At 39.8% G+C, this 13,839-nt stretch overlaps 1 protein-coding gene across 5 annotated transcripts in view; it reads right to left on the bottom strand.

Moving 5' to 3' along the window:
- Nucleotides 1-13,839, bottom strand: part of CALD1 (caldesmon 1) — a 189,873-nt gene that overhangs the window by 85,348 nt on the left and 90,686 nt on the right. For all 5 annotated transcript variants that reach the window (XM_036905563.2, XM_036905570.2, XM_036905571.2 and 2 more), the window contains one exon: nucleotides 13,142-13,253. In XM_036905563.2, coding sequence (XP_036761458.2) covers nucleotides 13,142-13,212 — 71 coding nt within the window. In that variant the 5' untranslated portion in view covers nucleotides 13,213-13,253. The remainder of the gene's footprint in view (nucleotides 1-13,141; nucleotides 13,254-13,839) is intronic.

Genomic DNA, 13,839 nt, shown 5'->3' with positions numbered 1-13,839 from the left:
GCCATTTTAATTATTATGTGTCTTGGTGTTGCCCTTCTTGGATCCTTTCTGTTGGGGGTTCTGTGTATTTCCGTGGTCTGTTTGATTACTTCCTCCCCCAGTGTGGGGAAGTTTTCAGCAATTATTTCTTCTAAGATACTTTCCATCTCTTTGCCTCTCTCTTCTTCTTCTGGGACCCCTATAATACGGATATTGCTCCTTTTAGATTGGTCACACAGTTCTCTTAATATTGTTTCATTCCTGGAGATCCTTTTGTCTCTCTCTATGTCAGCTTCCATGCGTTCCTGTTCTCTGATTTCAATTCCATCAATGGCCTCTTGCATTCTATCCATTCTGCTTATAAACCCTTCCAGAGTTTGCTTCATTTCTGCGATCTCCTTTCTGGCATCTGTGATCTCTTTCCGGACTTCATCCCATTTCTCTTGCGTATTTCTCTGCATCTCTGTCAGCATGTTTATGATTCTTATTTTGAATTCTTTGTCAGGAAGACTGGTTAGGTCTGTCTCCTTCTCTGGTGTTGTCTCTGTGATCTTTGTCTGCCTGTAGCTTTGCCTTTTCATGGTGATAGGAATAGTCTGCAGAACTGGGACGAGTGACGGCTGGAAGGACTTCCTTTCTTGTTGGTTTGTGGCCCTCCTCTCCTGGGAGAACAGTGGCCTCTAGTGGCTTGTGCTGCGCAGCTGCGCGCAGACAGGGTTTCTGCTTCCTGCCCGGCTGCTATGGAGTTAATCTCCGCTGTTGCTGTGGGCGTGGCCTGGCTCGGGCAGCTACTCCAAAATGGTGGAGTCGCGTTGGAGCAGGAGCTGCTGGGAGGCTATTTATCTCCGTAAGGGGCCTCCCTGCTCCCTGCAGCCCAGGGGTTAGGGTGCCCAGAGATCCCGGATTCCCTACCTCTGGATTAAGTGGCCCGCCCTGCCCCTTTAAGACTTCCAAAAAGCACCCGCCAAAACAAAACAACGACCACAAAAAAAAACAAGAAAAAAAATTTTTTTAATTAAAAAAAAAAAAAAAAGGTGGTCGTTCGTTTTTCTTTATTCTCCGGTGCCAGCCTCAGGCCTCTGCTCACCGGTCTTTCTGCCCTGTTTCCCTAATATCGGGGTCCCTGTCCCTTTAAGACTTCCAAAAAGCGCTCGCCAAAACAAAGCAGCAAAAAAGCAAAAAAAAAAAAAAAAAATGGTCGCGCGCTTTTCTTATGTCCTTTGTCGCCCAGCCTCCAGTGCCTGCTCACTGTTCTTGCTGCCCTGTTTTCCCAGTATCGAGAGCCCTGCACTCTGGCCCGGATGGCTGGGGCTGGGTGTTCGGCAGCCCTGGGCTCCGTCTCCCTCCCGCTCTGCCTGCTCTTCTCCCGCCGGGAGCTGGGGGAAGGGGCGCTCGGCTCCCGCGGGGCCGGGGCTTGTATCTTACCCCCTTCGCGAGGCGCTGGGTTCTCTCAGGTGTGGATGTGGTCTGGATATTGTCCTGTGTCCTCTGGTCTTTATTCTAGGAAGGGTTGTCTTTGTTATATTTTCATAGATATATGTTGTTTTGGGAGGAGATTTCCGCTGCTCTACTCACGCCGCCATCTTCCGCCCCCTCCCAATTAAGCTTTTAAAATAAGTGAATGTTTTTTAAAAAGTTTTAAGAAGTTGTACTCACAAATGTTTAAAAACTAAGCCAGGGAAGGTAGCTTACATATTTAACAGGTTAATCCTTTATGTATGTATAGTTCAAATTTATTCTTTTCTACAGCCCCAGAATTAAAGATAAAAATTCAAACATGGAGGAATCTGAATTAATGAAGATTTGCGATAGACTAAAAACTGATTTTCCAGCTGCTGATAAACACTTCTTATTAGATAGCAAACTAATTTTAGAAAAGAACTGATTTTACTCACGAAGTATGCATGTTATTCCTCTTTAACCTCATCCACAGATGAATGAGAACTTACTTAGATAGCTACCACATCACTACAACATGCTCGTGTTTCATGTCTAGTGGTGCTTTCTTGTAACAGTGTTAAGGACCTTTGGGATAGTAAAAGTCAAGAACTTGCCTAGAAGACCTCAAAGCAGTTTAGATTTCCCTTGACTAAGAATTTGGAATAGTCTGTAATTATTCCTGTCTGCCATTCCCACCTGGTCAAATGATGGCTACAAACACAAATCTTTTATGCTAGGCCAGTCATAGAGAAACAAATATATTCTCCTGGCGCAGAATAGATATATTCAACATACACATAGATAGCCTTCATTACATTTTTATTTGGTTTTGATGGGAATTCTTTGTAATACTTCTCTAAGGTGCTGGCTTTACATAGCAGAAAGACCCCTTTGGTCTGGTGGGTTTAGGAGGGCAAACTTCTTGCTCTCTCAAGGGATCATGGGCTCTCATTAACCCCTTCCCCTGAGTTTGGAGAGAATCTTTGGAATGCCCCAGATCACAGGGTTCTGAAAAACCTACCACCTAAATTCATATCATCTTAATTAGAGTTCTGTTTAAAAATGAATTAATTATTCAGGAAACTAGTTACTTCTGTGGATGGAGACAAGGGGGTGGGATGACAGAAGGGCCTGCAGAGTTTCAGAGGTATTGGAAAAGTTGTAATTTTTAAGCTGAGTGATAAGTTATAGTATATGTATTACAAGGTTTATAACTTCTGTATACATCACATAATATTATTTTGTATGTATCAGCTTTTTCATAGTGCAAATGAAAAAATCACCAAATTAGAATAAAATGGTTAAAATTGTTTTGTAAAAATCAGGCACATAACTTCATATTTTTAGTACAGCATTTACATATATTGTTGAGAGGCTTTTGCTTATTGTTTTAGTGGTGAAGAAACCATAATTAAACAATATGAAAGAAGAAATTATAATTGCACAATGCAAAAAAAAGCTATTTAAAATAGATGATTAATTGAAATCAGATATATAATATTGAGGTAAAGACCTTGCTATGTGTGACACCACACTATCCTATAGTTTATCTTGATTTCAAACCAGTAGGAAAAATGAAAAAGACTTTTCAATATAAGGAGGCAGCTTTGTTTTTCAGTAGGGAGACTTAATAAACACAATTCTCCCATCATGTTCAAGATGGCTGCTGAAACAGATTTGAAACAGAGTAGAGATTAGATACCAGACTGTCTGAAGACATGGGGACTGTGCACATGGTCAGGGATTCAGAAACCCCACAAGGTAGTTGCTGAGAGGCAGAGTTTTCTGGGAAACGAGGCTGGAGAGGGATTTCCTGATAGCCCATCCAGGTCCTCCAGCCAGACAGAAACCAGCCATAGCAGCAAACATTTACTGAGCATGACTCGTATATTCAAATATATATATCATGTATCATATAAACATATCATATCCTATATATTCTATCTATCTATCACCTATCTTCTATCTATTATCTACCTATCTAATTTATACATCTAGTGCATTACAATCTAGTTGAAATCTAATGAGGAACTGGTAGATGACCACTTTTCTGAGGGGAAAATGGACTTACGTTGAACAGAGTTAACTGGGATTCAAACCCAAGTATGAATGATCTTGCGTCATGGAAGGCATTATGTCCACGTCCCATTCCAATCTGCCCTATCCCCCAAAAGATAGTAGAGATAAGGTGAAACACAAAACCTTTAGGGAATCAAATCAGTTTTAAAGAGAAAGATCCTTTGGTGAGTTTGAATTTCTAAAATGAAACTGGTGAGGATGGATAAATCCCACCTAATAACAGCATCATAATTAAGCTGCATTCAGAGAATTCTTGCCAAGACAACATATGCCAAATAAAAGACTCCCAAAACTGACTGAAAATAGGGTTCTATCTGCAAAATCATTTCCCTTGTCTTCTGTCCCTTAAGATGGCGAAGTTTGATTTTCTAGTTCCTAACAATTAACAGTTTTCATTCTGCTTCATCCTTCTTTGCTTTTCATTTTACTCACCATGAAGCAATTTCTGACTTAATCTTTTATTTAGAAATACTATTCAAAAACTGTTTTTGAATTTTAGAAAATACTCTACATGCTATACACTACAATAAACACTCCTTCCCCCAAAGCATGCTCCTAATCAACAGCCATGGCAATTTGTACAGACAGCTCCGTTTGCTCAATGCTCTGCACAGGCAGGCTCAGCTATCTTGAAGAGGTCAGCATCCCTTGACTGAAGTTTCGTCATATGTAAAATGAAGCTTTTAAAATTCATTAGCTCAGGGATTCTTGGCGCCGAGTTCATGGGCCCCCAGGAGGTCTGTGGATGGAGGTCCATGACGCCACTGAAAGTAGGTGCCAAGTTTTGTGGGTGCATATGAGCATTTTTCTTGGAAGAGGCTCTATACTTTCATTGGAGACTCAGAGTAGTGTGTGGTCCCAAAATGAAGAAGCAACATTGCATTGCACAAGATTATCTGTAAGGGCGGTGACAGCCTGAAGCTTTCTGCGTGCTGATGTGACTAAGTGCCTGTCCTAATGGCGAATACAGTCTTATTGAGAACAATCCAAAGAAAAGCCAACAACAGTTATGCCAACAGCCTTCTTTGGCTTCAAGGGGAAAACTTGATCTTCTCTATTTTTCTGTGCAATGGGAATAAACACAGGAGATTTTGTTTGAGGGCAAACAAAATAATGGCTGTGTCTACACATGTAAACAATTTGCCTGAATAACCATAAAGAACAGTTCAATTTGGCCCAACAGCCTCATTTAGTCTATTGCCACATGACTGCTTTAAATGATATTTTCCCCATGCTAGGGAGTTATTTTGGCATTGTAGACATGGTGGACCTTTGGCCAAGACAACCAGCTGAAATATGAAAAATGTCATTGATCAATTTGTTACAGTGGGAGTATTTTGAGATTTGGGGCAGGCAGAACTGGATGGCACTCTCAAGCTGTACGACATTGTATGTGATATTTAAACTTTCAAACCTACAGATTCCTCAACTGTAAAATAGGGATAATAATATCCAGGTCTACTCTAGACTGATTGTTTGTGTCCCCCCACAATTCCATATGTAGAAACCTGACCCTCAATGTGATGATACTAGGAGGTGGGGATTTGGAGAGGTTACTAAATCATGAGGGTGGTACCCTCATGAATGGGTTAAGGGTCTTTTCTTTATAAAAGAGACCCCAGAGAGCTCCCTTGCCCTTTCTGCCATGCGGAGACACAGCGAGAACATGGCTATTATTTCCTACGCTAATCTGTATGAACTAGAAGCCAACCCTCCCCAGATACTGAAGTTGCTGGCGCCTTGATCTTGGACTTGCAGCCTCCAGAATAAGGAGAAATCATTTCTGTTGTTTATAAGCCACCCAATTTATGGTATTCTGTTATAGCAGACTGATCAGACTAAGAAGAAGTTATAATGTTGTTTTGACAACTAAATTATTTAAGGTATATAAAATACCCAATCTAGCCTGACATGGTTTATGCTAAACAAATGATGGCTCCTTTTCCTTTCTAACACCAGATGAAAAATTTGTGTGGTACCTTTTTCCACTTGAGAACAATTTTTGCTGAATTGAACTCTTTAGGGGAAATTCTCAGTTATGGTTTATGTACTATATTTAAAATGAAAGACATATCATTAATGGGTTAGAAAATTAACCATATGGCTACAATGTGTGATTTTGAAATTCTCAAATAACAATTATATTTGTGTGGTACACTTAGATGTAACCAAAAGATTTAATTCTTTTCCAACCTCAACAGAAAGATCTCAGCAAGTGTCGAGATCAGTGTCGGAAATAATAATAATAAATATAATAAGTAATAAAAATATTAATGGTTAACATTTGTTAAGCATATACTATGTGCCAGTCATGTTAATTTCTCTACATGGGCTAATAGCTAACATTTTACAGTGGCCTGTGAGGTAGAGTAATTATTCCCATTTTCATACATGAAGAAATTGAAGTAAGAGATATTTATATAATTTGTCACAGGGTCACCCAACTAGTAGGTGTCAAATTCAGGGTTTGAACTGAAGTCTGTCAGACTTTGTCACCCTTATATTTAACTAACACATCACCCTACCTCTCCCCAGGTGACCAAAGGTTGATAAATTATAAGTGTCAAATACACAGACTGTAAAGAAAAATTCACCACTATTTTAAGCTGTTAAGTATATGGACTCATATTTATGCCACATTTTTTCCTAGCTCAGGATAAAGTTTGGGTCAGCATGTGAGGTCCTTAAGAATCTAAATTTTCAGTTTTCATTGAATGAGTGTCACCTTGGGTAGATCCTGGACCCCTGATGCTCCATTGGTCACCACGAAGTGGGATACTTCAAGCATCAGAGGAATTGTTAGGTTAGTGGAAGTGGGTCCAAGTATGCCATCTTTACCATTTATAATTGATAAGGGTCATAAATAAAGTTATTTAGAGTGAGTGAGGACAGAACAAGAGAGGGAGGATATGAAGATACATATATATATATTCTTCATGTGGTGGGACATAAATAATAAAAGATCCCTTAGGTGAAAATCATCTACCTCATTTTGTCTATACCCCTACCTCAAGTTGGGCTGACCCTAAACTGTATCAAATAAATATAAAAACCTTACAGAAACAAAAAAATCTTTGAAATTACTTGAAAAAAAACCTTTAAGTTAAAAGTAAGAGTGTAGAAAACAAATCCTAACATTTTTTTGTCCCCTGGAGTGATTGGTTTTCTGAGAGAACAGAGGGAGAATTTTGAGCAAATTTAGCTGCTGTAGTAATTTAGACAGTTCTAAAGGAATATTTTAATTTCCTGATGGAAAATAATTTTCTGATTACAGAATAACAAAAACTTGCATTTGAAAGGATTTTGATGTAAAATCTCAAGGCCACAATGCTAAGCATTGTAAATAAAAGTGTTTTTGGGTTCATGTACGTTGTTTAATTGTTGACTGGCCACGCCATTAAACCACGTAAAAAGGTTTCAGTGATAGAGCTGTGGGAAGGCACTACTTGAACCCAATGGATTTTTAAAAATTGTTTGTTTTTCTAGTGTAGTAAAAATATTTACTTTCAATGCCTGATCATCAGTATATTTCAGAAGCCCATAAAAATGTATGAACGATGACAACAACAAGAGTGTTTTCATTCCCTTTATTTATGTCTATGAGCCTCTGAATCTGATAACACACTCTACAATAGGGGCCTTTCTTCTGATCAGAAAAAGGAACTCACATTGGGTGTGGAAAGCATGAGCTGGGACTGTAATGAGTTCATGACTTGAAAGGGGAGAGTTGCTTAGTGTGGAAGCCCAACACTGGGAAAAGCACGTCTGACTTAAGATCTCTTCACGGATAAAACAACACTGCAGGTTTCTCACCAGATACACACCAAAGCTTAAAACCCTTCTGGCCAAATGTGAAAAAAGAGCTCAACTTGAATTGGTGTTACTGCTTCCAGCTGCGGCAGTGCGATCCTCCCTCAGACCTGGCTGCGGACCACACCCACTCAAAGCTCTTCACTCAGGAGCGCATTCCTGGGTCATCAGCTTGCCTGGCATTCTTGCACCCTCTGAGAGGTGTAGGAAGAAAACCTCCATATTTTTTTTATCTCGTTTTGTTTTATGGTAAATACAAAATGTATCTTCAATTTTTTGTGTGTTGCAGAGAATCCAACCAGATAATAGTAATAATTAGTGATGATTATTGAACACCACTCAATAAATAAAAATAATAATTCCACAAATAATAAGTAATAATCCACTAAATACTAGGTGACTAGCCCTGTGTTAATCCTTTCATGTATTATCTTTTTAAATCCCCACAAAAACCCTAGAAGGTGCATACTATTATTTCCTCCATTTTGCAGATGAGAAAACAGGGTTAGAAAGATCAAATAATTTGTAAAGTCGTGTAGCTAATAAGTGGCCGACCTGGGATTTGCCAGTACAGCTACCTAGTGCTAAAGCCCATACCCTTAATTGCTGGTCTCTACTGCCTCCCACTGTTATGCCTTCTGGTGTTATTTCATTTATGGAGAACATGTGTCCTACTCAGATATACCTATTGCTGATGGTGTAATCGGTCCATCTTTGCTGGATACACAGCACACACTTAGCATTTATCTTGTACTTGCTGCATAGGAAGAGAGCTGAATTTGACCCCTTTGAAAATGTGTTCCCTTCCCCTACACTTTCCCATCTGAAAATGTATGTATTCTCTGATGTTATGAAAGCACAGGCATACGTAATCCAGGGTGTTCCGTGCTCGGATGGGAAGAGATATGGAATCAAGTGAATCAAGTGTGGATGCAGACGGATATGGACCAAGGGAAAATACATTAGCATGCACTGAGAAATACAAAGACAAAGGCTGAGAAGGAGTAAAATAAAAGGCAGAAACAGAAAAGGAAGCAGAATATAACTATGGGTTTTTTATTCCCATGCGGTAGATGAACAATAATAAACAGCAAAACTGATTATTTGTTCAACTAGGTAATTTAAAATACAGTTTAAAAATTTAAATTAAGATTTAAGAGTGCAGTTTGAGGTGTGTACAAATATCTTTTGCTTAAAAATAGTGCATTGAAGATTTTCACTGATTTTCTGCTCAATCCATTCTGCCTACCAACATTTTTTTCTTCCCCTTCCAGTCAAGATTGCTCTAAAATTACTAATCCACCTAGGATATGAACTTCATGACTACTGGGACCCTGGCTGGACTGGTGATCATTCATCAGGGTTCAGTATACACTTTATAGATATTCAGTGCACTTGTTTTGATTACCTAATAAAGTACCTCTTTTTACCAAGTATAAAGATCTCATCTAAAGGACTCAGAGTGAAAGTCAAGTCAAGAATAGCATTTTTGATTAACTAGGTTCACAGTCTAGGTGATGGGAAGCTAGATGATTTGAAACAGACTGGCCCACAACCCTCAGAATGAGGCATGTGTGTGACAGTCTCAGGGCGGTCATCATGCAGTGAGCAAATGCCAGTTCCAAACTCATGAAAGCCAACATGGCACATAAGTGTATGGTTAGCTTTTTAAATAATCTTTTAAAAGATCTATTTCTGAGGAATGAAATGTATAAGAATCTGGCTTGTTTTAATGTGTGGTTATAACATCTGGTGAGAGTACAAGTTTTAAGTTGTTTATCATTGCAAAACAGAACTGCACCTGCTAATCAAACTCAATAACAACTAATTAAAACAACAGGGTATTTTTATTTGGAAAGCTTTGTGGGCAAGAAAAAGTCAACAGACTTTCTCTTCTCTGTGTTGCCCCTGCCCCATATGGTCTGCATGGGTACAGCATACAAAGGATATAAGCCATTTTTAATAAGTATCCATAAATATCAGGGTTCATATTGTGTTTGAAGACATAAAAATGCAGTTTCTTGATCATCACTTGGTTTTTTACAGGTTGAAAAGCATTAAGCACTCTCTTCCCAACCCCATCCTTCTGTTGGTCTGTCCTCGGTGTCCAAAGTGGAGCTTGGAGCAGAGTGGATGCCTAATAAAAACTTGTTGGACGAGTGAATGAATGAGTCCACAACTCTGAGCTTTTTGCTCTATTTTTGCTAATTTACTCCACTGTCACTGTAGGTCTGGGTTGAGTTCTTTTTCTTAGTTCCTTTAATCCAAAGAAAAGGGAAGTCTCCTCCAGTGTGGTCCCAAGTACATTGCCTAAGGCTACAGGATCACATTTTCCAAAATGGAAAATATCTATTATTTTATTTGGTTTTAAATTAAGTAATATGTGATCATTGTAAAACAAATTAGATGACACCAAAACCAAAAAAGTAAAAATTACCACCAATCTTCAAGAGAAAACATCACCTCCTGTTACAGATAAGGAAGCCCAGATCTAAAGCTAAAGGAAGAGGGACTTGCCCAGGGTCCTCTGTGCTCTGTATCTTCAGATCAAAACCCCAATGTTAGACGGCCCTTGATTGCTGACTCTGGCCATCTGTTCCCTGTGTACACCCTGAACTTGCCCATCAAAGTTGGCTGGACCATAAAGCCTGCCCTGCACTTCCCCATAAATGATGAGATCTTACAAAATCCTAAAGGGTGGACATGGACTTACTTCCCACATCCCAGATAAGAGAACTAGAAGACTAGAAGAACAGAATCTTGACGACTGAAAAGGTAAATAGTACAAATATACAGAGGAACTTAAGTACTTCTTTAGAAAGATAAAAGGAAAAGGCATCAGATGGAATATAATATTCCAAAAGAATTAATACAGACAGAAATGTAAATTAAAAAGCTTAGGATAAATCTGTGTAAATTACTTTAGGTTAATAAGGGTACCTAACTAAGCTGAGTACATTCCTTTCAAGACTGATGTTAAAGGAAGACATTCCCTTCCACACAAACAAAAAACTAGAATTAATGAACTATGTAGCTTTGTGGAAAATTCTTTGGCAAAATCGTGGTTATAAAGAAACCTAGTTTACAGGATGAAAGGTACAGCATGGGGAATATAGTCAATAATATATTGTAATAACTTGGTAATAGATGATATGGTATGATTACCTCATCATGGAGTGATCATTTTATAATGTATATAAATATTGAATCACTATGTTGTACACCTGAAGCTGTCACATTATGTCAACTATACTTCAATTAAAAAATATAAACATATAAAGAAATCTAGGTATTCATTCTAATCGCAGTGTGGCTCTAACCACAGCAAGTTAGTTCTATTATTCGTGTCACAGTGATTCACCATCTCCCTATTCACACCTAACAACGAAGTAGAAGCTCCTGACTTACATAGGTGCCCAATTTCCTGCCTGCCTTCCTCTAGCCAACAACTGAGTTAGGCCTGCCCCCACGCTCTGGCCTGGTCTGTTTTCTGATCCTGTCATACTTCAGTTTCCCAGCATACCATGAGGGACCTAAAGGCAGAAACCCTGTCTGTACTTCACCATTATTTTCCCTGACCTGAGCACAGACACAGGAACTTGTTCATGCTTAGCATTTACTGGGTAAAGATATTTGTAGACTTTCAGGAGAACCTGAGGCCAAACAAGACATCGTTGGACAGAATAAGAGATCATTACACAGAATAGTATGTTTCCCTGGGTCTGGACACTGCCCGCGAGGTTTCTATGTCCACTTAACATGGGCACCCCCATACTCTCCCTGGCTTTTTTGTCTCCTTGGATGGCTTCCACGATGTCTTCTATGACCTCTCATTCTCTCTACATGTACCTCTTGGCACTGTCACTACCACACCTTTGGCTTTCGTACCACCAGAGCTGTACTGAGTGTGCCCAGACTTACTTCTGTAACAGCAATTTCTCTTCCTTTCTGAATAAAGATTGAAAATGTCTACCTCCAAATGCCTGGAGGCAATCTCCACTGGGATGGGGTTTCTACCTGCATTAAACACTCCTCCCATGTGCGTATAAGAATGGAACCAGTTTCCCCATTTGGCACACTACAAAGATTTCCTTCCAGCTCCTCAGACTTATGTACTTAGGAATTGTCTTTGAGTTTCTCCTTCTCCGGAAAGGTTTGCTAATTCTCCCTCTATGAAGACTCTCGTGTTTGACTCCTTTTCCATATTTGCTGCCCTGATCCAGGCCCTCATTACCATATGTTCAATAACTCTTCCAATGCTGGGGTCCCCATGTTCTAGTTCACCACAGACAACTTTCTCCAACATATTTTTATCACACAGAGCAACCCTGCTAAGCCCCTGTCATCGCCTTTCCTGTGAAACAGACTCACCCAAGATGGGTGAGTCCAACCCATTCTTCCTCTAGGACCCCATGGGTTTCTTGCCCCTGGGTTCTTATTTCCACCTTTGAGCTCTGGCTGATGTCACTCTCTCACCAGCCAGCTCACCTCCTTTTACTCTTCATCACTGGCATTACTTCCTCCATGCCTGCTGCTTCTGAGGAGCTTTTCCTGACTAATTTCATGGCAGGATGATGACTGCCTTTCCTTCTCTTAGCATTAATGTTTAGCTCTGGCTGCACGGCCATGTTGTTTCTTACTTGGTTAGCTAATGATAGTGGTTAAAATAATAACAACAAAACAACAATGACACAACAACTATTACCATTTATGGAAGCCAATCAGTGCCAGGTGCTGGGCTGGGCCATTTACACAGTTCAGTAATCTTCACAAATATCACACAAGTTCTGCAGATATTATGCCTACTTTATACATGAGGCAACTGTGACTTACAGAGAAGTCACCTGCTCAGGGCTGTACAGCTCATAAGTAGAAGAGCAGGAGTTTGAACCTACAGAGCCCAGGTATCATTCATGGTGCCTCATACATGTGCATAGACATTCCATGACAGTCGTCTGACCAACTTAATCAAAGACAGTAGTTTTGCCTTCTCCTTTCACATTCTCCATGCAAATAAGAGCCCAAAGTCCCAAATACCTCTGGCTATAGGTGTAAATTTCCAGCTTTCTACCGCAGGGTTGCCAAGGGATCACTTTGCTACTGTCTTTCTACTTGTGCCTTCAAACTAGTGTAAGGCAAAACTAATTTGATTTTAAGACCATTATTGAACATTTTTCTTCCTGTGAATGCCTACTCTGTTTTCTCAAAAGAACATCAGATTTAAGACACATTAAATGCCACCGACCTTTGAGGCCTGTAATTTTAAAATATGCATTTATGCCTCATGCTTCCAAGGTCATTGCTTTATTTCCCCAATCAGCCCTGGACATCTCCATGACAGAGGCCTCACACAACATAACAGCTTCCAACTAGATTCAGGATCTGCACAGTAACACACCCCACCGGCTAGTAACCTCTGACATGTGGATTACTGGATTGGAATGCTTTTCCAGTAAGAATAAAAATGTGTCACAAGATCCATCTGGGACCGATTGCCTTTACTTTTTTAGACTGAAGACTCCCATTTCCTAAATGTTTTCAATACCAATATTTGCCATTTTCCAGACATTTTGATATCAAACACTTTTTAAACTTTTTTCCACACATTGCCTTCATCATTAAAAGATGCCAGTATGAAAGGCACTCATTAACTGTCTGATTCTTGTCAAATCTCTGTTTTTCTTGTTCTTATGCAGACTGTAGAGTCTTAACAGCTAAACTTTTCCTAACTACTTTTGAAAACAGTTTAGCATGCAATACATTTGCTCTGAGGCCTGAAACCAGCACTCTTAGTAATCACAGAACACACGCACGTTTCCATCCGGGTCCTCACCTTTCTGCTTCCAGGCGCATCTCTTCTCGCTTTTGCCTCCTGAGTTCTCTGCGACGTTCAAAATCATCCATGGTGTGGGTTCAGGATTGGGGGGACCAGAGAACGTCTGGACCTGAAGGGGAGTAGGTAAAATCAATATTAGAGATGAGCCGAGTCTTATCTCCCATGCATCACATTACTCTCTCACCATTTTTTCATTTTCCCTCATTTCTTCTTTACACTTCAAAATACAAAACACCTTTGAACCCTGGTGAGAGCCAGAGATCAATTTCTGACTCCGGAGCTGAGTCCTTTTTGTGTTACAGTCAGTCTCATTTAGGAAACTACTAGAGACAAATAGAAAGATGCCAGGATTATAGTTAAAAAACACAAAGACCTCCGAGGACAGAGAGATTTTCAAGACCTGAAATACTGGGGGGGATAGCTTGAGAGCTACTGAATGATTGTGCTCTCTGTAACTTAACTTGCTGAACCACAAATGTTATGCAAAAGTGAACAAAGAAAGGGGAAAAGAGAACAAGATGGAAAAAAGAAAAGTGGCAAGGGAAGGAATATGTAGGAGCTGAGAGAAAAGGAAAAGCCAACAAAAACAACACACCTGAGCAGGCATCATTTGCATATTCTAAAAGAACATCCATAGCAGCATGATAAGAAAGACCGCAGCAGTAGCACCACAAGGGAACAGAGCAGCAGCGTTT

Source organism: Manis pentadactyla, chromosome 7 (assembly GCF_030020395.1).
Source record: "Manis pentadactyla isolate mManPen7 chromosome 7, mManPen7.hap1, whole genome shotgun sequence".
Lineage (NCBI taxonomy): Eukaryota > Metazoa > Chordata > Mammalia > Pholidota > Manidae > Manis > Manis pentadactyla.
The sequence above is the reverse complement of the archived record's forward strand: the minus strand, read 5'-3'. Positions and strand labels throughout refer to the sequence as shown.